Raw genomic sequence first — 26,594 nt, 5'->3', positions numbered from 1 at the left:
GACCCAGTGTGTGGGTCTGTCTTGGGAGGCCAAGGAAGGATGGATGCTCCATCCCCTGTGCTTGCTGGGTATCCCGCTGGTCCCACACTCAGTGTTGGGTTTTTGGTCAGACTGGATGATCGGAGAGGTCTTTTCCAACCCTACTGATTCTCCATTTCTGTGACTGGCTCTTCCCTTCCTGTCTCCCCAGCCATGTGCGGCGTGGTGGCCACCATCTGGTTCCCCGTCTGCGCCCACCGCGAAACCACCATCATGAGCTTCGGCTACTCCCTGTACACGGGCTGGATCGGCTCTGCCCTCTGCCTCTTTGGTGGCTGTGTCATCGTCTGCTGCTCGGGGGATGCTCAGACCTTCGGCGAGAACCGCTTCTACTACGCCTCGGGCTCCAGCTCCCCCACCCACGCTAAGAGCGCCCACGTCTGAGCTCCCACCCCCACCGGGTCTGCACGCAATGGGTTCGCTTCTCCCAGCGCTCGCTGCCGCCGTGCTCCCCAGGGAGGTTTTAAAACGGCAGCCCAAGCGCCCGGCAGTCCCAAGTGTTGTTTTCCCCCCTGTTGTCCCCTCCTCTAGAAAACAAGCCCCAGCCCCCATCCCCACCTGTTTCACCCTCCCCATCCTCCTGCCCCAGGGGTGGTGCGTGGGCCTCAGGTGGGTTTGGGGTTTTTTATTTTACTGCTCACCAAGAGAGCTTAAAGCAGCAAAGCAGATGTGAGAGGCACTTCCCCGCTGCTGAGGACTCCAGCACATCCCCATTTGCTTTCCCGTCGCCAAGGTCACCGCTCTGGCACGGTCTGGGAGCAAGGGCTGTGGGAGATGCACCCTCCCAATAGGCAAATGTTTCTCTTCTGGAACAGTAGGGGATTTTTTCTGCCTTTCTCTGTAAATACTTTTGTACGGATTTGATCGTTTTAGTAACATTGTTTCCCCCCACTCCCCCGGTCATCAGTATGAAGGAAACAGAACCCAAAGGTCCTAACGCTGCGATACGTAACAGTGTCTGTATATAGTTCCAGTGACTCTGGGGGCTCTAATCCCCACACTCTTTTTTTAGTGTTGTGGTTTTGGTTTTTTTTTTTTCTTTGTACAGATCAGTTACTAAAAATGTGTTTTTACATTTACATTTGCTTTCATCCCATAGATCTGTGTTCACCGTCCCGTAGCACGTTTTTAACACACAGTTACACTGTCACAATGCAATTCTGGTGAATACTGATGATGCCTTTGTACTTCAACTGAAATACTGTACAATAAATAACAGAGTATCTGCGGCTCTGCCTTCTCCTTTTCCTTCCTTCCTGTGTGCTTCCGTAGCCAGCTTTGCCATGACGCTGTTTCCTAATGATTTTGGAGGTTTTTTTGGAAGCCATTTGGGATGAGAAGTTCTGCTCTGCTGCGGACTGAAGGCTGCCTTTGCTTCTGGGAGAGTCTTCAAAACCTGGCTAACCTTCCTGCTAGGAACCAACTGCAGCCTTGGGTGCTGTTCCTTGTGTCTTGTCCAGGGTAAGGGTTTGTGGCATGTTTTCCATCCAGGAGACTTGGAAACCCATTGGAGAAGTCCAATTACTGTGATACCAAGCCCCATCTGTTCCCAGGGCTGTCGACTCGCTCCATGTAATTGGTGCACACTGCAGCCCTGGGGCTGAAGCAAGGGGAGATCCTGGAGCTGTGTGCACAAGCAGGGATCCCACTAGGAGGTTTGGGGTGCTGAGAAGGGATCTGTAAACAAGGCAGTAGGCAAGCCTAGGTGCACTGGCATGTGCTCACTCATCCATTGAGATCTACCCATCCATGGCCTGCTTTAGTTGGAGAGCCCAACTAGGGCCAGGGATGCCGCAGCCCCACACTTTGCCCTGGGTAGACATGAGGCTGAAATGGGAGCATTTAAATGGAGAGAATGAGGATGGCTGCTCTCCCCCTGGGATAGCATGGAGATAAAGACCCAGGCCCTGGCACTCACCCTGCTGCTCCAGCACACTGCATCTGCCCCAAGCTCCAGCAGCCCTGGAGGTGCAGCCCGGGGCTCTGCAGGACACTTGTGCCCATGACATCACAGCAGGGCACAGTTGGTTGTTGTGTGCTCGGCAGGGCCGCGTCAGTGCTGCCATTGATGTGCGGGTGCCAGCTTGTGCGGGCGGCAGGGATTGTGGATTGTGCACACATCAGCCCTGGGGCTGGTGGCAGAGAGGGAAGGAATCAACTGTGATGCTGTGGGAAGCTCAGCAAATCCCAACAGGAGGGGGGTGTGGGATCCTACGGGGAATGGAGCCTTGCCAGGCAGCACTTGGGGTACTTTTTCCTTTCTTTAGGCTGCAAATTGACATTTTCAGGCACACGGGGCTGGCGCTCAGCTCCTTGCTCTCCCTGCGCCCTACCTAGGACCACAGGCACCAACTCCCCCAAAACATCCCATAGAGCAATCCAGATCCTTGGCTGCTGGGCAGGGCTGGCCATGGCACTATCAGCACTCAACAGCTTTTGGTGCTCATCTCATCGAAGCCTCAAAATTGAATCAAACATAGTTGGAACACAGCAAGCTGCTCCACACCACGCCTGGCATCAGTAATGGAGTGGTGGCTGCTCTGTCGTCACCCCAACTTGGGTGTGGTCCCCCACATTCCAATGGAGCCCTCCCTGGGTCAGCACCCACCGCCTCCCATTGCAGTGTGTCCCCATCATTGTGCCACCAGGAGCATCCCCATGTCCGTGGCAAAGGAGCTCAGTGAGCTTTGTGCTGCAATAGTCAACCTGTGGCCATTGGCTCTCATTTTTTGTTTGTTTGTTTGTTTCTTTCTTTTTTTTATTTATTGTGCAAATGGATAACCATTCTTTTTTCACAACAGTGCAAGTAAATACCAAAGTCAGCCCATTGAACTGCATCTTCTACAAAGGAAATTCTGAAGCACTTAAGGCATTTTGTCATCTCTGACTTCAATTTAACATTGAAAAAATATTGGAATTCCAGGTACTGGTCAGCTTAACAAAACTTATATGGGAAAAATCTTTTTTTTTTTTTTTATTTTTAATTTATTTATTCTTTCATTTAAAAGATTTACATTTCTATGGAAGTTGATGCTGAGACACACTTGTCTCTGACTTCCTTTAAAAATCCATTGGTTCCTGTTCATTTGTCTGTTCGTTGGAATGTAAAGGCACACAATAAAGCTTTATGCATTTATTAAAATATACAGATTTTGGTAAATTTAGATTTCTTTCGTAGTATCTTGATTATATATATATATATATTATATGTATAGTTTTCAACAACACAATCATCTGAAAATAAAAATCACTCCATAATATATCTGCATGTTTTTTTCTTTCTCGTGACACACTACAAGACCCCATTGTACAGTGCACCAATGGGCTTCTGGAAACCACAAAAATAAAGTAAAATAAAATAATTTAACAAACTCTTTTAACGAATACACCGATTTCATACCAGAACTGCAGAGAACTGTTACACCAGAAAGTACCATCTGCAAAAAAGCAAGATCTACATCAGAAGGACCAAAAACAAAACGAGAGGAGTGAGGATCATTTACAAGCTGGGGCTGCGACACCGGCGTCGCTCGGGGCGTGAGCTCTCTGCTGTACGGAGGATGCGTGCTGGGTTGTGTTGCTGTGGTCACAACCTGCAGAGGGACCAAGATCTCATTGGGTTGGTCTGGGGGATGTGAGGTATTTCTGCTCCATCTGGGCCATGCTTTGGGCTCCAGCAAAGGGATGCTGGCTCCTGGCGTGGAGGGGGACAGTGGTGGTGCTGGTAATGTTCTTTTGTAGCGTGGTGGCTGCGTGAAGATCTCCTTTTAGGGCATGGAGAAATATTTGGGTTACAGCAACACTTGTGCCAGCTTCCTGGCCCCTCTCAGCATCCCAAACTGGCCCTAGGCCAATGCTTCCCAGATGTGACGGACCAAATGACCTTTGCTGGTGGCCCTGGGGATGTGGGCAGCCATCCTGCCCTGCTTCCCTGGGAATGGATGAGGATGGGATGGAGATGGGGAAGGGGAGGGGATGGAGAAGGGATAGAAAAAGGGATGGAGAAGGAACAAGGAATGGTGGATGGCTGCAGGGGAACCACAGCAGCCAAAGGGCCCCGCTCAACACACTGATACAATGACAGGTGCCTACAGACGCCAAAGAGCAAGGGATCAGGCTCTCACCAAATGATACTCAGGTGGACACGACGACACACACTGGTACTGCAAACTGCTCTGTAGCAAGAGATTAAGGCTGCAAAAGGAGTAACAGGCTTCGACTCAGCAGGGTACTTGGGCACATGTTTGTGATCCATCAGATGCCTAAATACCATGCGGTAGTGGGACGAGGATGACCACCCCGTGGTTTAGCTTGAGAGCTGGTAGGAAAACAGCAACGAACTTTCTCCCTGAAAGCATAAAGCCAGACCCGCAAGGTGCCATCTCTCCTGTGTATCTCTAAGGCATCTTTCAGGGGAGCAGCAGGGCACAAGTGACCATCACAAAGGCTTCAGCACCGCTGGGGATAGGTGTGTAGGGCAGCTCCCCAAGTGGGTTGGTAGAGCTTATGTGCATCATGGAGGCTTTTGGGTGGAATGCTCTCGGGTTTCTGCTTGTAGAAGTGTAGCAAGGGTGGGCAGCAGGTGGGGGGTCCAGATTGAAGCTTAACGGGTCCTTTTACCAAACCCTTGCTCCCGTCCTGAAGCCCTCCCAGTCACTCCTTTAGGTTTCACATCAGAAGTGTCTCTAGAACAAGCGGTATTTTTGTATCTTTTCACACAGTATCCACCAAGCCAAGGTTAGAAACAGCATGGAGGCCAGAATGAGTGCTGGGATGTGCCCACAACAGTTCACGAACAATGGGCTGGCTGTTTTGGGAAGGATAAAGTGGTGGGAGCAGTGTCCAGTCCAATCTCAGGGACACTGCGTGGGGCTTGCTGACTGCTTGCACAAGTCTAGGTCAGGTGTGATCTGAAATGAGGCCAAGCTCAGATTCAGGATGCTTGGCTACACCAGGATTTCAGGATTTGTTTGAGACTGCCTAGAGTGGTGAAAGACATGGACTAACACCGAATCCTGGTATTTAGGACCTTTGGGTTCAGGGCCTGGGGACCAGCACGGAGTGGCCCTGTTGCATACACTTAGTGCTGGAACAGCCATGAAGACGCCAAGTGATGGGGCCAACTGAGCTGAGCCACCCCCTTGGATGAAGCTGGTTCACTTTCGTGTCCTACCTGCCTGCCCCTCTGGTTAAGCTATCACTGCTGGGTTGCTCGAGGAAAAAGCACACGTGCTAAGAAAGTGCCAAACACACAGGAGTGGCCATAGGGTGACTATTCCCCAGGGAAAACCCATCTTGTCCCCCCACGTGGCTCCTTCCACCTCTCCGAGCCCCCTCAGTTTGGCACATCTCCCACTGGGCGCCAACTGGGGCTCGGCAGGTACCAGGGCTCCAGCATTCCCTGGTGTGGGACTCAGCTGGCAAAGCCCTCGGATGGGTTTGGTTTTGGGTCGGCAGCGGTTGCGGCGTGTGACCCGAGGACCGGAGGTGACGGGGTGGTGGTGGAGAACAGGACGGGGCAGGGAAGCCGCAGGCCCTTCCTGGCTGGCTGGCAGCACAGCATCCCTCTGCTCGCCCCACTACTCAGGTGAGTAGTCCAACTCGTCGTTGGCAATGAGGGCTTCTGAGGACGGTTTGTGCCTGCCCTTGCTTTTCGATCTGCTACTCGTCCGATGGCTTTCCTTTGCTCCTGCCATTTGCTGGTATGAGAAGCCCTTGTCCTCGGGAGGGCCCCAGTCTGGGTAGCTCTCACCCTCGGTGGCGTAGGAGAAGCCGTCATCCACGGAGAAAGGGTCAACGTCCACATCATAGCGCTGGTAGGTGCTCTGGTGGAGGGCCTCCTCACGGGCACTGATCTCCAGCGTGCTGTTCCACATCCCGTAACCAAAGTAAATGAGCAGACCTGGGGTGAGCGAGAGTGAGAAGCTGTTGGGGAGGGCAACCCTGCACCATCGTTCCCCTCCTAGCCCACACTGTAGCCCAAAGCCACACCTGTCCCCACAGCCCATGCCAGCATCCAGCCTCCTCCATCCAGCCTCCTCCTGCCCAGTGCCAGTTGGCTCCAGCTGGTGAGGGCTTAATCTGAGTAAATATTTTTTTGCTTTTATTTTTAAGTGAATGCATGTTTTCATTGGTGTCTGGTTTTCAAACCAGCAGAGTGCGTGTTGTCAGTGTGTGACCGGGGAGTGCTGTGTTTGAAACGTCAGCTGGGATGGCTGCTTAACCGTGTGATTGTGCCATCTGCAGCCTTGCTGGGAAAGCAGCTCCCAGCAGACTTATCCTGGCCTCCTGTGTTGGAAGCCCAAATTTCCATTCCAGCAGCCTCCCAGCCGTCCTTTTTCCTCTGGAATTTTCTTATGCTCTCAGTATCTCTCCTGCCAATACCCACAGCCCTGTGTGCCCAGGGCCTGGCACACACCAGCAGGGTGACCTCGTTACCATTGCTGGCACCTGACAAGGTGTTAGATGTGCACACAGGTGCAAGGGTTAATCACAGCAGACTGATTTGATGCTCTGAAACCACTTTCCTTCTAAAAAACAGGTGAAAGGGCTTTCCCTTGATTTGCTCCTTCACTTATTGTCTGAGTGAGCTAGAAAAACACTGAGCATCTCCTCTCTAGCCTAAGGGCTGTATGTGGCTCCCCAGTATCTCAGCTTAGGGCTCAGAGATGGAGCCTTGTTGTGAGGCCTCACAGGAATTACCTGTGAGAGCTGCCTGCCTCTCCCATCCTCACTCTGGAGCAAGAGAGGATGTGTCAACATGGAGGAAGAAAGCTGGTAGCATTCTCCCCCTGGGGGCTGGGAACTGTGGAACTGTTCTGGGATGTTGAAGGGAGATCCAAGGTCTGTTTCTGTTATGACCAGACAAACTTTTTCCTTATGGGAGGCAGCAGCTGCCTCCAACCTTTGCAACAATCCACTTTCACACCTTCCCAATGGGAAGAGCATCTGCTGGAATGCTCAGCCAAAGATGGCTGTTTTGGATGCTGGCACCAAAGTTCAGGGTCTGCTCTCTGCAGCTGGGGTTCCTATGGACTGTTGCAGTGTCTGTGTTTGCTCATATGGCTGCTATTTCTCTCTAAGGAGTTCTTGGTTCTGATATTCATTGTTGCTTCAGTTCCCTGTAGTCTGAGGTTGAGAGCCTTCAGGAGGAGCTATGAGAGCAACTCTCTCTCTTGGGTTTTTAGAGGAGGGGAATAGAAATGTAAATCATGGGAAGTTATGGACGTATCAGGCTGCTGGATACATGCCAGGAAGACTAAATTTGGCCCAAATATTCACAACAGAGCCTATGTGTTCTGAGAGCCCCCTGCCACAAAGTGAAGGGCTCAGGCCAAGAACAGGATTTGGAGCCTGCAGCCCCTTAGCCTTGCCTCTCCTGGAACTGTTAGGGTTGGACAGCTTTGCATTTTAGAAATGTGGTGCTGAAATCTTGGTGTGGGCTGCTGAAAGAGCTCAAGTGGGTGAAATAGCAAGAAAGCAGGCAGATTTCTGCAGGAAACCCACCTACTTGCCATCAGAAGACTCATCAGAATAGTCACCTTTGCATGAAGAAGTTTGCTTCCATCAAATTGACATTTTTCTGGAGGTGTAATTTTTGAGTTAGCTGCAGTTCGGGGGCTTGATTAACAGGTTTATAAGAACTCTAGCATTATGAGGAGCAAATGCAAGGGACTGGGTATCCCAGCTGAAAAAGCATTAACCTAAGCACTAATTGGTGACGTTGCTATTCCCACCCTTTCAAAACAGGGTCAGTAATAAAATAATCTGGGACTCACCCACAAAACACCAGACAGCAAATCGGATCCATGTAACTGTGGAGAGCTTCAGCATGAGATAGATATTCACCAACATGGCAAACGCGGGGACGAAGGGGAGGCAGGGCGCCATGTAGGGCAGCTTCTTGGGGTTCTCTGGCTGCTGCAAGATGACAAACACCAGCACGACGATGAGCAGGATCATCAGCACAACAAGGAGAATGGCCCACCAGCTCTGCTCATAGATGTAGTCTGACCCAAAAATAATAAAGGAGCAGAAGATGAACATCAGGACGAAGAGCAGGAGCACGCAGGTGGTGACCGTGTGGCCAGTGGCTACTGTGGGCCGATCCATCTTCCCAGGCAGCCCCAGGTGGATCCGCATGGTGTAGTAGCGAGGGCCAATCAGCTTCTTCAGCTTGATGAGGTAGATGTTCTCAGACTCGTCTGCCTCAATCCCCGAGGTCATGTCAACTGTGCCATAGTTGGGGTGATTCACGTTGTAGGTGGATTTGTCAGATTTCCCAATGAGCATCTCGTTGTCCCCCAGTGATGGAAGGTTTTTTGCCCCACATGTGTTGGTTGGTGGGCCTGTGAACTCCTCTCCTTCACTGCCAGGGGAGCAAGCTTCCTTCTCACAGTCAGCTAGGATACCCTCTTTCTTTTTGGTGTGCTCCTCAGAGAGGAACTTGACGAAGCCATCGATGTCACTCTCAGGCTGGTACCGGAGGAGCAGGACACAGACGGACACCAGTGTGTAGGCGAGCAGTGTGCCGATGGACATCATCTCTATCAGATCCCGCAGGCTGACCAGCAAGGAGAGCAGCGCCGCGAGAAACCCGGAGACAATACAAGCCACTACTGGAGTTTCTGTGTAAGAACTGACATGGGACAAAAACCTGCAGCAAGAAAATGGTTATAGAAGGTTAAAACTGCAGGCTGCAGTGGCTGCTTCTTGTAATAGCCCATGCCTGGCTGGAAAGGCAAAGAAGGAAGCCAAATGCTCGTGTATGTATGACTGACCTGAAGAGTAGCCCATCCCCAGCCATGGCATAGATGACTCTCGGCATTGGGAAGAGGGACCCCAGCAAGCTGACAGTCAGGCCGGCCACAGACCCAATGGCAACGATGAACTTGGCTGCATAGAAGCCACGTGCCACAAACATTTCCATCAGTGGGGACTCGGTGTCGATGGCATCATATGGCACCATCAGTGTGAGGATGATGCTTACCTGGGGAAGGTAAGATGAGTAGGACAGAGGGTCAGCAGCGGCCCTGAGCTCTGCTGGGGATTTGCAGTTACAGGGAATGCTTTTCAAGGGTGGGAAACACACAAAAAAATTGAGTCTGGTTGGAACTGTATCCTTAGATCTCCTATGGAGAAGATGTAAAATGCAGAGTTTTGGGCTGTGCGTGATTTACTGTGGAGTGGTTAAATCAGGGGCTCTACTACCTCAGTCTCTGCCACCCTGAGGCAACAAGGAGATACCTTGACCTGAAATTACTGAGTACAGACATGCATTTACTGGGTGCAGAGAGACCGGACAGGCTGTGGTCATCCATGCGTGTCCAGCCCACAGAACTGTGCTTGCTTCACCCTCTTCCAGACCCACAGTGGATGGCTGTACATGTATAGCTAGTACATATGGACAGGTATTATATATGTACGCATGTAGCAGGTACTTACAGACACGTATGCTGTCAAGCACGCAACGAGTGAGGCCGTGATGGCGTAGGGGATGGAGGTGTTGGGGCTCTTTGCTTCTTCTCCTGTGGTAGCAATGATGTCGAAGCCAATGAAGGCATAGAAACATGTTGCAGCCCCTTTGAGCACCTGCACAGAGGACGCAGTGTCTCAGTGCCAAGAGGGTGGCTGGCACCCAACTGGGAACAAGTGAACATGCAAAACCATTCTGTACTTATTTTACTTGCTCTGGGGTGTAGGGTTAGGGTTGTGTTGGGGCACTGAAAATATTAGGGATCCTGAGGGATTGACTGACTCCCCATCATTCCACCCCGCGACCTTTTATATTAGTAGAGATCTGTAGCATGTTCACATGTTTTGTGTTAGCAGGACTTCTCATCAGGCAGCAAGATCTGCTAGCAGAGGAAGCAGAACAAAGCATGGACAGTCAGAGGTACACCACTCTCCAAACAACCTCTGCTTTGCTTGGAAGCTGCAGACAGGTTGGAATACTTGGAAGAGGAATTATTTGTACTGCTAGTTATTATGTTTTTTTCTTATGTACAATATTAGCATGTTTATAAGAAAAGAACACCGAAGTTGGCGAAAGACCGTGTAGCTGTAAGGAGAGAGATAATTTGTAGTTGCAAAGCCCTTGGATGCATCTGGCTAGCTGGATGTTGCATATCCATCACATCTATCTCAGTTCTTTAGTGATGGAGCACACAGGAAAATTCACCTCTTTCAGGGGGCAGTCTATAATTCACTTTTCAAAGTATCTCTATGCTTCTGGGGATCTCGAGCTTGTGCTGTGATGGATTAACTTCTACAAAAGATTTCAGAGAGAAACAGCCACCTGAAAACCATAGGAAGACCCTATTGTTTTTCATGTGTTTTGGATAACATATCTTTTAAAACTATGTATTTTTGCCCGGGGAGATCTGGAAGATTGAGTTGGAACCAAGCACCTATTTTCAGCACTCTTTTCTCTTTCCTATTCTATGGCAGAAAAAGGCAGGTACCATCCAAAAGTAAATTTGGCCTCTGTTCTTAAATGGGCCTGAGCACTGTGCTCCTCACTGCCATGCTCCAGAAGAGAAATGCTGATTTATGGAGGTGAAAACTGTGTCCCCTTGGGATCCTTTCAGCAATCAAGATTTTTGGTTTACTTTACTTTCTTGCTTATTTTTCTGCACAAAATCCCAATGGAGTCGAGCAGTGTAAATCTGAGAAATTATCTTGGGCTTAGGCCAGCTGAGATATTTTCAGTCTCTGTTCATCTTTGGATAAAAACCAGTGCAAGCAAGCTAAAAAAGCCAAATATGTCCAAATTCTCAGTAAGAATTGAGGGAACATCCGTAAAATAAGCACTGGCAGGTGGCATTATGAAGTGCTCAAAACAAATGTTCGAGAACATTGCTGTTGAAAAGCAGCCAACATAAGTATCTGCCCCTCTGCAGGGGATGGGCTGGATCCTCCTGAGCCCTTCCTTGGACAGCCACCGCGTTTTGCTGCTGTGAGCCTAATGATGAGTGACGTTTCCTGGTGTATGCTTTCACATGCTATTTGGCTCTCCAAGAGGGCATCTAGGAAAAGGACTGAGTTTATTCTAAGAGTGGCAGGAGATACAGGCAAAGCATCGCCGTGTCCCTCAGGTTTGGTAGAGTGAGGAGAGATGGGCCCAAGCTGGGAGCTGGAGGCCTCTGGCCAAAGCTGAGTGGGCTGAGCAGTATTAGGACCTGAGGAGTGAAGTGGAAGCAGGAGCTGCACACCACAAGCAAAGCTGAGCACACAGTGGTGTTGGCACTGTGTGGCCCACTGCACACAGGACTTACCCCTGGCCATCCAAATGGCAGGAACTGCCCTTCAGACCAGTTGTCACTTTTGATGAAGAAGAGCCCGGCGATCATAATGAAGACCCAGACTGCCAGGTTAATCACATTGAGCACGTTGTTCAGTCCCACCGAGTTCTTCACACCCATGGCCACGATGATGGTGACGATGATGGCAATGACCAGAGCAAGAAGGTCAGGGTATGACTCCTCTCCTTTCCCTGGGTAAGAGGAAAGAGGTGCGTAACTGTTTGTCCATAGCTAGGCTAGATGACCCTTCCCACACAGAAGATTCTATGACTCTATGAAAATGCTTTTCAGATCCTGAAGTTTTGCAGTACTCCTTGTTCTCATTGCAAAGCTGGTCTCCAGGTGACCGTGCCACTGTAAGGTAATGCTCTTTTATTGAGGTGATAAATCCTGATGCCTCAAGGCACTGCCAGGAGTTTGTGGAGAGCAGAAAACAAATGATCATATCCCAGTTTGCATGGTGCATACCTGCAAGTACTAATTAAAAGTCAATCAAACATTAAATTTTCACAACACAGCTACAAGACAGCTCACTGTTGTTACTGATAAGAGCAGTGGGCTGTTGCTGGTCACACAGAACCATCACAGCCCTGAGCTTCTACATGTCAGTACTGCAGGCTCTCCCTAAAATTTCTGTGTGGGTTTTAATGGAGCTGAGCAGAGCAAAGTGTTCCTGTGCTATTGGTAGCCTCTGACATAGAAATAATTTTTCTGGGTTTCTGATCTGCTAAATGCTGGTTTGGTCCAGAGAGGCTCAAACTATTGGGATCATGTATCCCTGCACCTAGAACCCAGACTCTGAACCAGATGCAGAGTACCAGAGGCTGACGGATGGTAAATAATGAATGAAGCCTAATATCCATGTCTGACTTCTGACGAGCTTCCAATTACATTTCAGGTCCTAATTAATGGAGGAAGCTCTGCACAGCAAGATGCACATGTCTCCAGCCTGATTCTCACCGAGCCCATTCAGTGTCCCAACACTGTTGATCATCCAGCGGCTGATGGTGTGGTTGGCCAGCGAGTCGAACATGCTGCTGAGGGCGCTGGCACCCGCGGCCGTGCCGATCAGGTACTCCAGAATGAGGTTCCAGCCGATGAAGAAAGCCACAAATTCCCCCACTGTCACATAGCTGTAGGTGTAGGCAGAGCCCGTGGTCTTGGGGACCCGCACGCCAAACTCAGCGTAGCAAACACCTGTTTGGAAAGAAAAATATAACATATGAAATTCACCCCCAGAGAGCAGCACTGGGCAGTGCGGTGGTGTGGTTGTGGTGGCCCTGTTTCCGTACAGTAGCTTTGATGACAGATGTTTCTTCTTCATCTGATAGGGATGCTAATGTGTTCTGTGCCATTTTCTCCTGAGATGCTGTGTGCCTATTCTGGGTCACTACAATGCAGGTGCACACAGAAGCACTGCCCTGATCGTCCTGCTCTCACTCTACCAATGCCAGATGAGTCTGAAGCCATCCCACAGAAAGAACTAAGTTATTTTAACACTTAAATGTTGCTTGTAGATCTCATTCTGAGGAGTAACTGCAAAACTGTCTTTGTAAAGAGGAGAAGAAAGGTGAAAAGTGTGTAACTGGAACTGCCCATGAGGAGATTTCAGTGAGATTTAATACTTTCCAGGCTTACTACATCAGGGTATTTTTTCAATCAAATCCTGCTCCTAACACACTGCTATCTTGAAACAACCATCAGATCTTATTTAGTAGCCATGGATGGACTTAATCAGAAATTCCCAGGGTGTTGGTCAGGGTAAGTGCTGGTAGGACCACACTGTCGTTGTCCCTGGCTATGGTTTTCAATGCGACTATTCCAAACTGGATTTCTATAAAGCTGGCCCAGCTACAAGAGCAATGAGACGTCCCGATCATCCAGCCCCACACAGTCATTATTCAAAGCTGATTAAGAATGCATGCATTCTGCAAAGGTAGGACATTCACAGATAACTGCAGGCCTGAATGATTTATGAAACAGGTTCTCTGGTGGGGGCAAGTATCTGGTTTCTGTCTTTGATAGCTCTAAAAATCATATAATCTTTCTTGGCAGCTGTACTTTTAGCCAACGACAAGATAAGGCTTAAAGAGGATTGATATTGATGCAGAGCAGTAATGGCTGAGCAGAGACTTTTATACGTATAAAGTGTTTGAGTTTTCAATTACTCTACAGGGATTCCAAAATAGTAATCTTTCACTATACATTGGATATTGCAACCTATAGGGTTTATCTGCCTTAGATTTCAGCTTATATTAAGAAAAAAAAAGGCAATTTTTATCATAGCATGTGGTAGCAGTCTGGGGGATGAGAGGTGCAAGACCTGTGCACATCCCTGACTGCCACTGAGTTAATAGCAGGTGACATTAATCAGAGCATTTTGATTCACAATGCTACAGGTCCTCCAGCAGAAGTGGAGTTCACAGCACTTCCCTCTGTATGCACTGCTTAAAAAGGAAGATGATATAACTTATTAGGGCATAGGTTTTATCTTACTGATCTCAGCTCTATCAGTAGTGTAGTAGTGATAATAAAGCTGCATAACTGAATGTTACTCTGTGTGTAGGGCTGTGACAAACCCACAGTGCCATCCAACTCAGTGGCATTCCCATTTCCCAGAATGATTCCCACATTCATGTGGAACTGGGACCTTGCAGTGCTGCTGAGTTCCATCTCTTCTTTGCAGGGGCTATTTCCCCTTTAGATGCAAAAGAAATCCTGACCTCCATGAACCTCTGCTGCTGATGGCCCCCTCCCTCCTCAGCCATGTCTGAATGTTACAGCCCCTCTCAGCACCGGCAATCTGCAAGGCATTCTGGAAGAAGCATTTTCAGCCCAAAACCCTGGGCTAATTTGCAGGTAATGGGCTCTGACTTGATGACCAGGGGTGAGCACAGGTGATCTGGATATCTGCCCGGGCTGCAAGCTGAAGCAGCTCCTTAAAATCCAACTGTGCACAGTTGCAGGATGTGAAGTGAGAGCTGAAATCCCCACTGCAGCCCATCCAGCTCCCAGCCCTTGCTGGGTTTCACTTGCCAAAAATGCGCTGCTGTTACAAACAACAGCAGTGTCAATGATGAAGCAAGGAAGTGGCCAAGGAGATAATGAAAACACCGCATCCTTGGGAAAACACTTTCCCAGGGCTGCCCAAGCAGCGGGGAGATGAAAGCAGGGCTGGGAGCGGCAGGGCTGTGGGGCCGGCAGGAGCTCCCTGCTGTGGGGCAGGGCCCACGGCTTGGGGGAAAAGGGCTCTTTTAGGGGACAACGTGTTTTCTCAGAGCGGACCCACCCAGGTTGCTCCACTTCATTTGGTTTGCATCACAAAATGGGCTGTGGGGAACAGGGAGAGCACAATAATCTGAGGACTTGAAAAGTAGAGTCAGGTCATTCCCATCCCGCATTGAAGTCCTTTGTCACTGAGTCAGGTTTCCTTGCCCAGCCCACACACGCAAGCTGGGTTGCCAGACTGACACAGCATGCAAAGCCCTGTGAGCAGGGAGAGCGGGGACATCGCATCATTGCGTTAGCGCTGATCTGGAAAGGACAAATGCCAGCAGTACTGGCTTATGTGGAAACCACAGCTCAGGCCATATGCTCAGCTGGGTTCACAGGAGGCAGTGGAATTCACTGACTTTTCACTCAAATATATAATTCCTCCCTCTCCGCACATTGCTTTGTTTTGCTGGAAATTCAAAGAGTGATCCTCAGTGAACAGGAGCCAATAACAACAGCTCCAAAGGTAGCAGAGGAATTGCTGGGCTCGGCCCCACCTGCAGGATGCCGCTGTCCTGCTGGCTGCTCGTAGCTGGGCACCCCGTCCAGGTGGGGAGCCCCAGTGCAAAAGGGGCTTTCAGTGTAAGGAGACATCATTGCCCCTCTGTGTTTTGTGTGTCCTGAGTGCCATCACCTCATGGATGTCCCCAGTGTCACAAGACCAGCACTGGTCATTGGTGTGCTGTCCAGCCATGGGGATAGCCAGAGTGTACCCAACACCTCACTCAAAACCCACCAGAAGGACTCACCTGACAAGATGGAGGCAACGGCAGCGATGATGAAGGACACGATGACTCCAGGCCCCGCCATCTCCTTGGCTACTAGGCCGGACACCACATACATACCAGTGCCCACGCAACTGCCAACACCGAGGGAGATGAGGTCAAGTGTGGTGAGGACCTTGGCCAACCGTGTGCCCTGGCCTCCTGCTGTCCCCGTGCCCTCCAGCATCGACTCCACAGGCTTGGTGCGCAGGACTCGGGAGCGCAGGGCATGGCCTGCAGCCCCCCATGGCACCCGCCGTGGGTCCAGGCGTGACAGGATGCTGCTCATGGCTGCTGCTGGGCTTGGGCGTCCCAGGCCAAATCCGTGCTCAGGGCTGTGGTCGCATTGCCAGTTCTCCAGTGATGGCAACCCAGCTGCAAGAAAGAGAAAAGGTCTCACAGTGTCTGTTTGAGCTGAAACACCAAAGGAAGAGGAGTTGTCCCAAGGTGGTAAGTTATCAGTATCATCCTGTACACATGAGGAGCCTGAAACCCTCCAAGTGCCCAACCAACACCAAAAATGCTCCTGGACAACCACAAGGAGCTGGGGCACAGCAGGTTACCTCTCTGAATACTTTGAAATACTGAGCCCGTCTGCTCTACATGATGATTGCATCTTCCCAATCATAAGATTGTCTCCACGGGAATGAATTAGCTCATGCTTCTTCATCTTCAGTCATATTTTCAGGCGCTATTCAGACAGTGTCCTTTTCCTTCCTTCTCTTTCTCTTGTTTTTAACGGACTGCGTAGTTCCCAGACAAGAAGAAATGACCTCCTGGAGATGTGTGATGACTTTGAGCAAAACAACGAGAACTGACAATCTCTGCATGCTGATATACAGAAAAAAAGAAATATTGTTTCTTTAATATGCATTTTAGTCTGATAGCTTCCTTCCTGTCCATGCAGAACTTTTTTATTATTATTATTGCCTTGGAGCCAAAACAATTATTTTTTCAGTCTTTACATCCCAAACAAATTACATTGTGTCTACCAGGCGGCCTTGTCTTGCTGGAGTTTATTAAATAAAACACAGCATTTGTTTCACGTTCTGGTTGATCACAGTTTGAATTGCACTGATCCTTACCTCGAGCATCCACAAGCTGAAAGGATGCATGTTCTAGCTGAGGATATTGATAGTGAAAAATGGTTGCCGCTCTTGAGCGAATGTGCATCTTTGAGGTGAAAATAAGAGCTGGGTTTGGCTGCTTCAGGGCCACATGCCTGTGTGCCAGCATTTTAGCCACGGGGGGAATAGCTCCTCTAACCAAAGCGATCCCCAGCCCAAACACAGCATCTCTGAGGCAAGGCATGGGCTGACGCAGAGGTTTTGCTGCGTTTTGCTCAACTGTGTCCAATCCTTTATTTAATTCTTTTCCTTTGCAGGTCTTTATCAGCACTCCTTGTTGAGCTGGAAGGACTTGGGTGGGTCTGCCTGGGTTTGCATCAAACAGATCTCAGCTAAACAGAACACCAGGCAGAAACAGCTGCCTGGTTTGTGAACAGCTACAGTCCAGATGCCCTTATTTCTGTGTCGTTTCCTCATGCTGTCTGTAAGGTAAGAAAGTAATCTTTTCTGGCCAGAGCCTGGGGTGGCAGAGGGCCCTGAGTTGCTGAAGGCAGTGCCTCAGTAACAGCTGAAATGAGGTTACTCTGTAATTGTGGCTGTACTCAGTGAAAGCAAACGTTTGAAAGTATCACTGATATTTAAGTGAGAGCAGCATATTGCTACTCCAACACTTGGAAACATCCTCTCCCCTACCCACAGCCATAAGAAATGCCCAATGGAGGGACAACGCCTACCTGGGGCAAGCGCAGCTCATTTCTGCCCCGCCTCATAGATACCCCCAAGGCCATGGAGAAGCAGCCTTCAGCAGGGGGGGATTTTGGCAAGACTGAGGTGCAGGCATTGCTCAGGGATTTCATTCATCCATTCCACAGCTATGTAAGTGGTGAAGTCTTAGGGGACTGATGTAAATCCACAGCCAGAGGGAGGAAGAGCTTTTCTTGTGGTTGATGGCTGCTCTCCTCACTGTGTACCTAGTAGGCTGAGTGGGGCTGTGCTGGGGGCCAGGGCCAGCTCGGCTAGCTCTGCTGCCATCGTGCTCATTAGCAACCGCTGTTTGTACCACAACAGCGTTCTTCATTAGCACAAATGAGCTAAAACAGCAATCACATCAGAAGGAGAGGCCTCGGTGTTCAGAGGCATGGCTTCCTAAGCGTGTGGTTTGGTGCCAAATTACTCCTGATCTAAACCTGCTGCTTTCTGCTTCACCCTCATCGCCCCATCCCGCACCCACTGCCTGCCGAGGTGACTTGTTTAGTCCTTCTGTTAATGAGCATCCTCTGCCCAGGGGGGTCCGGGATGTCCCTGTGCAAAGCCCTTTGTAAAGAATGCAGGGAACACAAGGAGAATCAGGGTGTTGATGGTGATAGATCAGAAGACAGAGCTCCGGGTGGTAAGGAGCTCAGCCAGGGGTGCTCACTGAGACGGAATGGTTGGGCTTCCTCCAGCTTTCTCTTTGCAGAGGTCATTATGGCACAGGAAATCTCCTTGCTGACCGCAGAGGTCCCAGTTTGCTGCAGGAAGGTGATGGAAGAGCCCCTTCCTCCTTGCAGGTGATCTAGTTATTGGCAACTCAGCCCACGGCAGGGGAGGTGGAATTTGATGATCTTTAAGGTCCCTTCCATCCTCAGCTGTTGTATGATTCTACATGCCCTAGAAAAGCAGGGTCAGAGCAGACTCCTAGCAAATCCCACGGCAGCAATATTAACGCAGGTGCTTGCAGAGCAAAATTCATGCTTCACTCCAGGTGCAGCTGGGCGTTGAGATGACTCAGTGCTCAGACAGAATGGGAAATAAATCCAGAGAGATACAAAAGCATCCCAATGCCTGCTGCTACAACAGCATTTTTGCCCCACGCGGGGCTGTGTGTGGAGCTGGGCTGCAGCATTGCTTGCGGGAAGGCAGCACGGAGAGCTGCGATGCAGGAGCTGCAACCCACGGTGTGAGAAGAGAAGGGGAGAGCAGAAAAAAATCCCTGCCAGCCTCGCTTCCCTGCCCGCTGCGTTGTTTTTAGTCTTGATTACTAGGCTGGTCGCTGTGAGCTGGGCAGTAGGAGCAGACACAAGATGTGGTTTTCATTACGGCCCGGCAGCGGGGAGAGGAATGACGTCAGCGCCGGCAGCCACGGGGCAGAGGGATGCTGCTGTGGGCTGCTCGTCACACTGCTGCTTTCTGTGTGGGTTTGGAGTTTCGTGTGCTCGTTTTACAGCCTCAGATCACTGCAGTGGGGTTCAGCATCTGCCCCTCTGCCGCTAATTTGGGGCTTTTTTTCTTTAACCCTTTCCAGTGTTTACATCCATTCAAGTGGAGCAGTTATTATGCTAAGCTAAAATTATCAGCAAAAAGAAAACGTAGTGATATATTTTAGGTTTAAGCCCAATTTAGCGATGTGACTACTGAAAAAAAAACCAGCTTCAGGGCCAATATGTGGTGGTTTGGGTTTTTTTTTTTTGTCTGCATAGCAAAATGGAATTGGAGGGGTTGAACAGCGCTTTTCTGTTCTTCTTTCATCTGTGTTTTTTTAGGTGCTTTACCAGTATTAATATTGCTGCAAGTTGGCCAAACACCATTATCTTCTTCTGAGAAATAAGCAAAATAAACACTGAGTTATTTAACTTGACCAAAGACATAAGGCAATGGTGCTGCAGACGGGGGTCCTTAAACTTTGTATTCCTGTCTCCAATGCAAGAGAGAGCCAAACCAGCATAACCTCCTTGTTTTGCTGCCTGTGGGACCCACTTCCAAAGCTGAAGAGCTAACTCCATTTGAGCACCCACATCAGGACGCTGAGTCCACAAAGGTGAGCACAGAGGAACAGATGGAGGTGAAGAAAAGCACGCAGAGGTGAAATTGGAGCTGGTTGCGGTGAAGGCCAACAGATCCCTTGGTGATGGGTTATTCTGAGCGCTGCTGGGCTCATTATGTGCCAGCCTTGCAAGCCTTAGCTGCTGGGATCCCATAGGGAGAAATATCCCCAGGATTTGAGGGGTATCCCTCTGGGCATCCTGCTCTGCATCCACCACTGTGCACTTGGGCCTGCAGGATGCCATCCTATGCAGGCATTCTGGGTTCCCACGTGTTTTCTGCCCTTTTTGTCCAGGGAGCACTGACTATGCGTGGTGCAGAGTGGTGTAGCACTGAGTGCCGGGTACTTCTGGCACATCCAGCCATCTGTGAGTGCAGCTCTGTAAGTAATGCAATATGCATGAAGTGCTCCATTTGTGTTTGCAAAAAGCTATTTAACCACTAGGAGGGGGGGAAAAAATGAGAATTACGGAGGAAGATGTATAATCAATTTGCACATTTCTAAAAAGGACTGGTTTCTCATTGTTGTCTTGAGGTCATGAAGTAAAAGACTTAAAGAAATAGAATGATGCTGCTAGTACAGGGAAATGACAGATCAATAGGTGGGCGAGCTGAGCAGAACAGGGCAACCAGGAACTTCTTGGAACTACTGTGCTGAGGGCTCCTTCCAGGGGATCACATGAAATAACCGAATTGCTTTTCCATCAGTAAAATAGAGAAAACAGATGCCTAACAGAGGTGCACGAGTGCTTAATGCGGCTGGGTGTTATAAGGAAGGTGCAGAGAAGCCACGCTAAAAATAACGCTCTTCCAGCTGTACCTCACTGTCAGAGTGGACAAGAGCTGCATTTGTATTGAGCTGCTTTGAGCTGAGTGACCAGACAGTCTGTTCTAGAACACCACTCGCTGAAGAAATGTCTTTGCTTTAATAAGATGCAGGAGCAGCTTCTGTAATTACTTGGTGGCACCTTCTTTTTCTTCCCCTGTAGATCCATACTTCTGCACCGTAGAATGGAAGTCATTACGGTTTGCTCCAGGCCAGCCATGAGAGCTTTTTAGATTTAACATAAATCACAGGATGAGTTATTTATTAATGTGGGAGGCTCTCTAAAGAAAATGGATTTTTGCTGTTGCAAAGTCTGGCTGATGCACCATTACGACAATTTATTTCATTTCAGGATGTCAACGTGAATTTCAATGGCAAAAACACAAATTACATTTTTCAGTGAAGTACTGATTTAATGCTTTGTTGTCCAAACCAGAAAAAAAATAATAATAACCACCTGTGTATCAAAAATGGGATCTGAAAATCCATTGTTTTTAGGTCTCTACTTCAGCTCTGAAGATTGCTGTTTTTACAGAGGATCCTTTTCTTCCTGCTAAGGAGCTGCTTTTTGCTCCTGGCTGACTCCCGCTAGCAGTCTCTGGCTTCTGGAAAGCCTTCCATGCAATAATTTAGGAATCTGAGCTGGTCTTCTGCACTGTAAGCACATCAGGATTACACGCACTGTTCGGCTCTTGCTGGTTTTCAAATGCATTTCTCTTTTGTTTGAGCACGTGGTCTCATTAATTAGTTATCGTGTTTCATCAGCAGTTATACAAGTGTAATTGATTATGCCTCACTGCCCTGTTTGCATGATGTTGTCTGTGGGCTAATTAATGCAGGAGGGGTTCTCAAAGAAACACGTTCCTCAGAAGGAGCTGGAAGGAGGCATTCCTTCAGTGCCTGCTGAGGTCTCCAGGAGGAGCAGTAGTAGATGTAAATCAGCAAGATCTTTGCACACAAAATAGAGAGCTGCAGGGTAATTTGGGTGGCTGTAGTTTGTGTTGCCAAGTCCCCAACAGAAGTTTGAGGCAGATTCAACGCACATCCCAGGAAGTGAATAGCAGACTCTGCTGCTTTTATTACATGATTGGCTGCTGCTTATTATTATTCACTAGGACAAAAAATCCTTGCCTTACATGAGTAATCCTCCTGCATTTCGGCAGAACTGATTATATGAGTAATGTGAACACAAGTTGATCAAAGAAGACGGCTTATAAGAGATTTTCTGTGTTTAGTCATTTATCATCATAAGTCAGGCAAACGTGGCACAGCACTTGAGCAGTGTGTGGTGTGAGTAATACCTGGCGTTGTAGCATGAGTGCTTTTAGACACTTCCCAACAAGCGAGTTATGAATGTACATCCAAGATTAAGTCAGCATATAGGATGTTACTAATGAGGCAGAACTGAACGAAGAATGACGTGTTCTTAAAAACACCAATAGCTCAAAAAATTATGGTATTATGGTGTTCCTGAGTAATGCATGCACACCACATGGTGATGTCCTTGAGTAGCAAGGGAATTGGTGTGGGTAAACATGGTTATGCCTAGCTTAAAGTTGGGTCGTCATTGGAGCCCTGGTAGCTAACTGTGTATTTGTTCTTCACCTCCCATAGTACTAAATTGAATAGAATAGCTGGAATATTACTGCTGTGGTTCTTGTTTGTGCTGGAGCTCCTGGCCAAAGGAACTCGACACATTACTGCCTTCTATCTTAATTTACTTAGTGTGGAGCTGGTGACCCTAGCTATTAATTGCACATCTCCTGCTCCCTGTTGCTTCCCCAGCTGGTTAACGAGGCAGTGTGCAGGCTGACTCACACCTGCTGTTGCCCAGGTGCTCTGAAGAGGTGCTGGCAGACCCAAACGCTTCCCAGCGCTGTCAGCTCATCCCAGCTCAGGGCAAAGGGCAGGCAGCAGGCATATATTTCCTTTGCTGTCAGACCAGGATGTCCAAACCCCATCAGGACACCATAACCATATTGCTGGGCATCAGGGAACAGCTGCTCACTTTGCACAATTTGACAGGCCCATCATTAAGACCTGGTTCAAAATGCTCTTGGGCACATCCTGCTGCTGTTGGCAGAGTGTGCCCAGATGTGCTAGTGGCCTCTAGACACAAGAAAGTGCCTTCAGCCTCAGATTTTAAGTGTGTGTTGAAGGACTTTGCTCAGAAAGTCCCAACCAGCACTCAGGGAGTTCAGGACCTGCAGGGAAGAGTTGGCCAAAGCACAGAGCTGTATCCCAATTACTGACAAGCGTTGGCAGCAGGAGTTGGTGGTTACCAAGGACCAGTGCTCAAATCCTGCTCACTTGTGGATTGAACAGTTTTTTTTTTTTATATGGTTATATAAGATTTCTACGCAACATCTCCCTAACAACACTTGCAACGTAACAGAAGGAATCTTCCAATAATAATCCATCTCCCTCCATGCAGCAATCCACCTGACCCTCTAACTCTGTACTCTCACAATTAAATTGCAGGATTTGAAAAACCTGCTCTTCTTGTGTTCATCTGCCAGGTAGATTTAATTTATGGTGTTCCATCTTTCAGTAAATTATTGATACAGCTGTCATGCAGAGGATCAGAAACAATAGAATCACACGCTATGTGGCTCCGCCTCACTGTTTTTGTTTTGCCAGTGCCTGGACTTCCGCCTGACAGTTTTATTTCAGGGAAAGAATAGTTTTCTCCCAGGGACGTTCCACTGAGGTGACAGCAAGGAATCAGCAGTGGTAGCAGCATCAACACTAGCTGGAGTGCCCAGCCCCAGCTGAGCCCTGAGCTGATGGCTGCACAGGACAGGGCCGCTGTGTGATGAGCCACAGGAAATAAACATATACAAGAAGAAAATTGCTCAGTACCATAAGGAAGTTTCCAATTGACAACCATGGTTTTCTACATCTTGTTGCTTGCAAATGAAAAAAAAGTATTATGAGTCTATGTGGCCCATGAATCTAAGTTAGAATCTGCTCCCATTGGCACAGCGGGTGGTTTAATGAGTTCAGTACATTCACTCCGGACTGAGCCAGGCTTTCAAATCCATAGGAAATGGCTTAAAATGTTTTCTTTGTTTCTTGACTGGACCATTTTGTGCTTTTTTGGGCCCAGTCATGGCTTTATACTTTAAGATGATGGTTAAACATATACATTATGATGACCTTAATGGCTCAGGTGCTGTGAAGACAAAATTTTAACCATTTGGAACTAAGATGTCTGAGAAACCGCACATATTCTATGATAGACTACTCTGTTATTCTCATAACTTTTTTTTTCCATGAAGAGCCTAGGACTGTATTTACATCTCCATAAGCTTTTGCTATCCTATTTGCTTGAAAGTTGCAGGGTCTTCACAGGAAAGCCATTAATTCGCCCACTGAGAAGTGGCTCTGTTCTCATTGAATTTTCTAGGAAAATTCCTATTGGCTTCAAAGAAAGATGGATGAAATCTTATTATATGTGTATGATCTCAGAACTGAAAAAACAGACTGTCTTGTGCTTCAAGAAGGAAGCAGTAAAGTCAGCCTATAAATATATCCTTCAAAATATTTTGGACTGGAATACTTTCAGATATGATCCCATCTGAGACTCTGCAGTTTCATGAAGAACAAACTGTCATAATTTTCACATGATCCTAAAAAATTATCTAGGGAGGGGTAAGATATGTTTTCACTTTGGAGTCATGGCTGACTCCCCAGGGATACTGATCTATGTTTTAAACTCATTCACTTTACGACACTGTGAACAAAGGGATTTATTTGGGGGAGAGTTAATTAATGGAGAAAGTAGGAAAATTGAGGTGTTCAAAACGCAAGTTGATCACTTGTTTGTTCTGCTCTTAGCATGTGGTCAAAACTCCCCTTGGGAATGTGCTTGTCTAGAGTAGAGCCTGGGGCACCTGGGAGGAGAGCTGTATGTCCTTGTGTCTGACTGGGGAACTAGAGATCAAAGCTACTATTAAGTCCACGGAGTTCATTTTGTCTGAACTAGTCATTAGCTTCCATGCCATTACTCCTGCAGGAAGCCCCATGACTTGCTTTGGCTAAATTACAACTTCTGGGAGGACATCAAGTCTTGACATAAATAGGTGGAGAATTCAGCAGGTTTTCTGATTGTTCCTTCATGAGGTCATCAACCCACCACTGTTCAAAAATGTGAGCTCTCACTTAAATCAGAATGCTTTGGCTTTAGCATCTCAGCACCCATTTCTGTTATGCCTTTCTTTGGCAGATGGAGAAGTAACTCGATGTCTGTTCATTTTTTATGTAAAGATTTTTAGCCTCATGAACCTAGTTATCTCCCACCCTCTTTTCTAATGAATTGAATTGACCAGGTGCTGCAGTTCTTCTTTTATAAGACCCTTTCTCCAGTACTTTCAACTTTGGCTTTTATTTCTTTTTCATACTCTAATATTATTGTTATTTTTTGCTAATGTCTACTGTATTCTAGCATTCTCCGTTTCCAAGGGCAGGTTAAAACTGAAAAGCATGAGCCTTGTTAGGTCTCAGTTCTGTTTAACTGGTTGTGGTTTTTTGCTTGCTTGTTTGTTTGTTTAACTAAATCAGTGCCTATTGTACACATTGCCTCCTTCATATCTTCTAAGATATGTACTGCACATTTGATTTTACTCTGAGTGGACCCAAGCTGCTTCCTTTACCCCTCACTGGTCTCTACTTTGTTGTCAAATTTCAGCACCTATGACAGGTGAAAATGGGAAATAGAACTTGAACCTTGGATCCCTGCTATAAAACCTTACTTTCCTGCTCTCATGCAGCAGGGATTCCCCAGGGAGCTTAATGTTTTAAGAACAGATAATTAGTTTAATCTAGGTAACTCTTTGCTCTGGTATTGCTTTTAGCTTGTTCGGTTTTTGTTTGTTTACAGTATGTTGTTCAACTACAGTAAGTCATATGTCTTGTGTATACCAACAAAATGGGCATATGTAAATACCTTTAGCAGTCAGACTTTCAGTCTCATGACAGTTTTTGGGCAATTAAACAAATGCCTTGGCGTGCTAAAATGTACTTACCTACTACTTAGGGGCACTGGGAAGATTAATTAGTTAATATGCTGGATTAAATCAAATACAGCCCTTTTGAGCTGAGAGTCTTCTCTGGGGCTGACAAGAGTAATACTGCTGGCAGTGCCTCCCCAGAGTCTGTGTTGATTTAGGAAGCCCTCTATCAGAGCTCTCTAGGCACACACTGTCACAGGGAGGCACTAAGTCGATCTGTCTGAATGATCATTTGATAGGTCACAAGACCTGAGCTGGAAAGCAATTTTGAGAGGAAAAAAACAGATGAGGATTTTTAATAAAGCGATGCAGAAGCGCATCTAACCGGGGTTGAGGCAGGCGGGTGGTTGATACTCGGCAGTCCGAAAATACCCGTGTGGAATCAATAAACAGCAGCGAGCCGGGGGTGACGCAAAAAGGAAGATAACTCCATTACCAGACTCGGAGTCGGAGGGAGTTCTGCCCGCGCCGCCGCCAGGAGAGGCCGCGGAGGAGCGGGAGCCCCCGGGCCGCCCCGTCGGGGTTCAGCACCGCGGACAGCGCCCGGCTCGGCTCTCCCCGCGCTGCCCCCGCCCGCCCCCGGGGCTGCCCGCCGTCCGTCGGATTACTGTTATTGGCTTTTTCTTTTTCATGCACACTGCCCTCCTGCCCGCAGTGCCTCCACCTTCGTCCCTCTCGGTTGGTGAGGTAACTTGTAGCCGGAGCTGCCTTTTCGCTCGGGCCAGCCGGCATTTATCCCCTCTCTCCGCCGTTCTCAGTTTCCAATCAATCCCGCGCCGTCAGCCCTGACGTCCCCACCTCCTCCCTTCCAGCGAGTGCCACTTTGTCAACACGGGGCTACGGCCGCCCGGGGCTGCGGGATGGGGCGGCTCTGGGGTCTCTACCCCGAGCGGGTCTGTTCCGGCGGCTCCAACGGAGCCCCCGCACCACCGGCACTGGGCGACGGACGGGAGTGACCGCAGTGGGGCCGGGGCAGAGCTCTCCGCGCTTGGAGCCGCGGTAACCCCCCCCGCACCCCGGGATGCTCCGAGCCGCTCTCCCCGGGCGGTGAGGTGACAGAGCAGGGCGGCGCCTTCCCCCCACCCCAGCACGCTTCATCCCCTCTGCACCCCCTCGGAGCCGTGCGGGCACTCACCGGGCGCAGAGGGCAGCGGGCGGGCGCTGCTGCGGGGCCTCCGCGGGCGAGCAGCCCGGTGGGGACGGCTGCGGTGCTGCAGGCGGCGGGGGGGCTGCGCTGGGCACCGGTGGCCCCGGCTCCCGGCCGCACACGCAGGGCGGAGGGAGGAGGGAGGGATGGAGGAGGGAGGGATGGAGGAGGGATGGAGGAGGGCGCTGCAGCTCCTCAATTATTTAGCGCTCCCCCTCTCCCCGCCTGCCGCATGTGACCGGAGCGGCAATAGCACCGCGTCGTGCGCTGCTGGGCGTCCTGCCGGCCCCAGCACGGCCACCAGCGCCGGCTGCCACCCCGCCGTCCCCATCCATCTGCCCGCCCAGGTATCCCGAAGGCT

The 26,594-nt window shown here is 49.1% G+C and overlaps 2 protein-coding genes across 3 annotated transcripts in view; one reads left to right on the top strand and one right to left on the bottom strand.

Annotated features, from left to right (window-relative positions):
- Positions 1–1,268, top strand: part of CLDN11 (claudin 11) — an 8,354-nt gene extending 7,086 nt beyond the window's left edge. Inside the window, exon 3 of the mRNA XM_422797.8 lies at positions 191–1,268. Coding sequence (XP_422797.1) covers positions 191–423 — 233 coding nt within the window. The 3' untranslated portion in view covers positions 424–1,268. The remainder of the gene's footprint in view (positions 1–190) is intronic.
- On the bottom strand, positions 1,057–26,594 carry SLC7A14 (solute carrier family 7 member 14). Of its 2 annotated transcripts, none has more exons than XM_422796.8 (8): positions 26,222–26,594; positions 15,365–15,754; positions 12,303–12,539; positions 11,316–11,533; positions 9,484–9,630; positions 8,820–9,028; positions 7,818–8,695; positions 1,057–5,941 (listed from the first exon to the last, which is right to left on the bottom strand). In XM_422796.8, the coding sequence occupies exons 2-8, from the start codon at positions 15,666–15,668 to the stop codon at positions 5,619–5,621; spliced, it is 2,316 nt and encodes a 771-aa protein (XP_422796.4). In that variant the 5' UTR covers positions 15,669–15,754; positions 26,222–26,594; the 3' UTR covers positions 1,057–5,618. The 2 variants fall into 2 exon arrangements, with proteins under 2 accessions (XP_422796.4, XP_046754755.1); XM_046898799.1 differs by lacking the exon at positions 26,222–26,594 and adding an exon at positions 15,943–25,565.

Source organism: Gallus gallus, chromosome 9 (assembly GCF_016699485.2).
Source record: "Gallus gallus isolate bGalGal1 chromosome 9, bGalGal1.mat.broiler.GRCg7b, whole genome shotgun sequence".
Taxonomy (NCBI): Eukaryota; Metazoa; Chordata; class Aves; order Galliformes; family Phasianidae; genus Gallus; species Gallus gallus.
This window is presented reverse-complemented; position numbering and strand designations above follow the sequence as displayed.

Coding starts and splice junctions, on each gene's coding strand:
- SLC7A14 (XM_422796.8), bottom strand. CDS start 15,668: ATGAGCAGCATCCTGTCACGCCTGGACCCACGGCGGGTGCCATGGGGG. Junction 12,540..15,364: donor CGTTGCCTCCATCTTGTCAG/GTGAGTCCTTCT, acceptor CTTTCCAAACAG/GTGTTTGCTACGCTGAGTTT. Junction 11,534..12,302: donor TGGGACACTGAATGGGCTCG/GTGAGAATCAGG, acceptor CCTCTTACCCAG/GGAAAGGAGAGGAGTCATAC.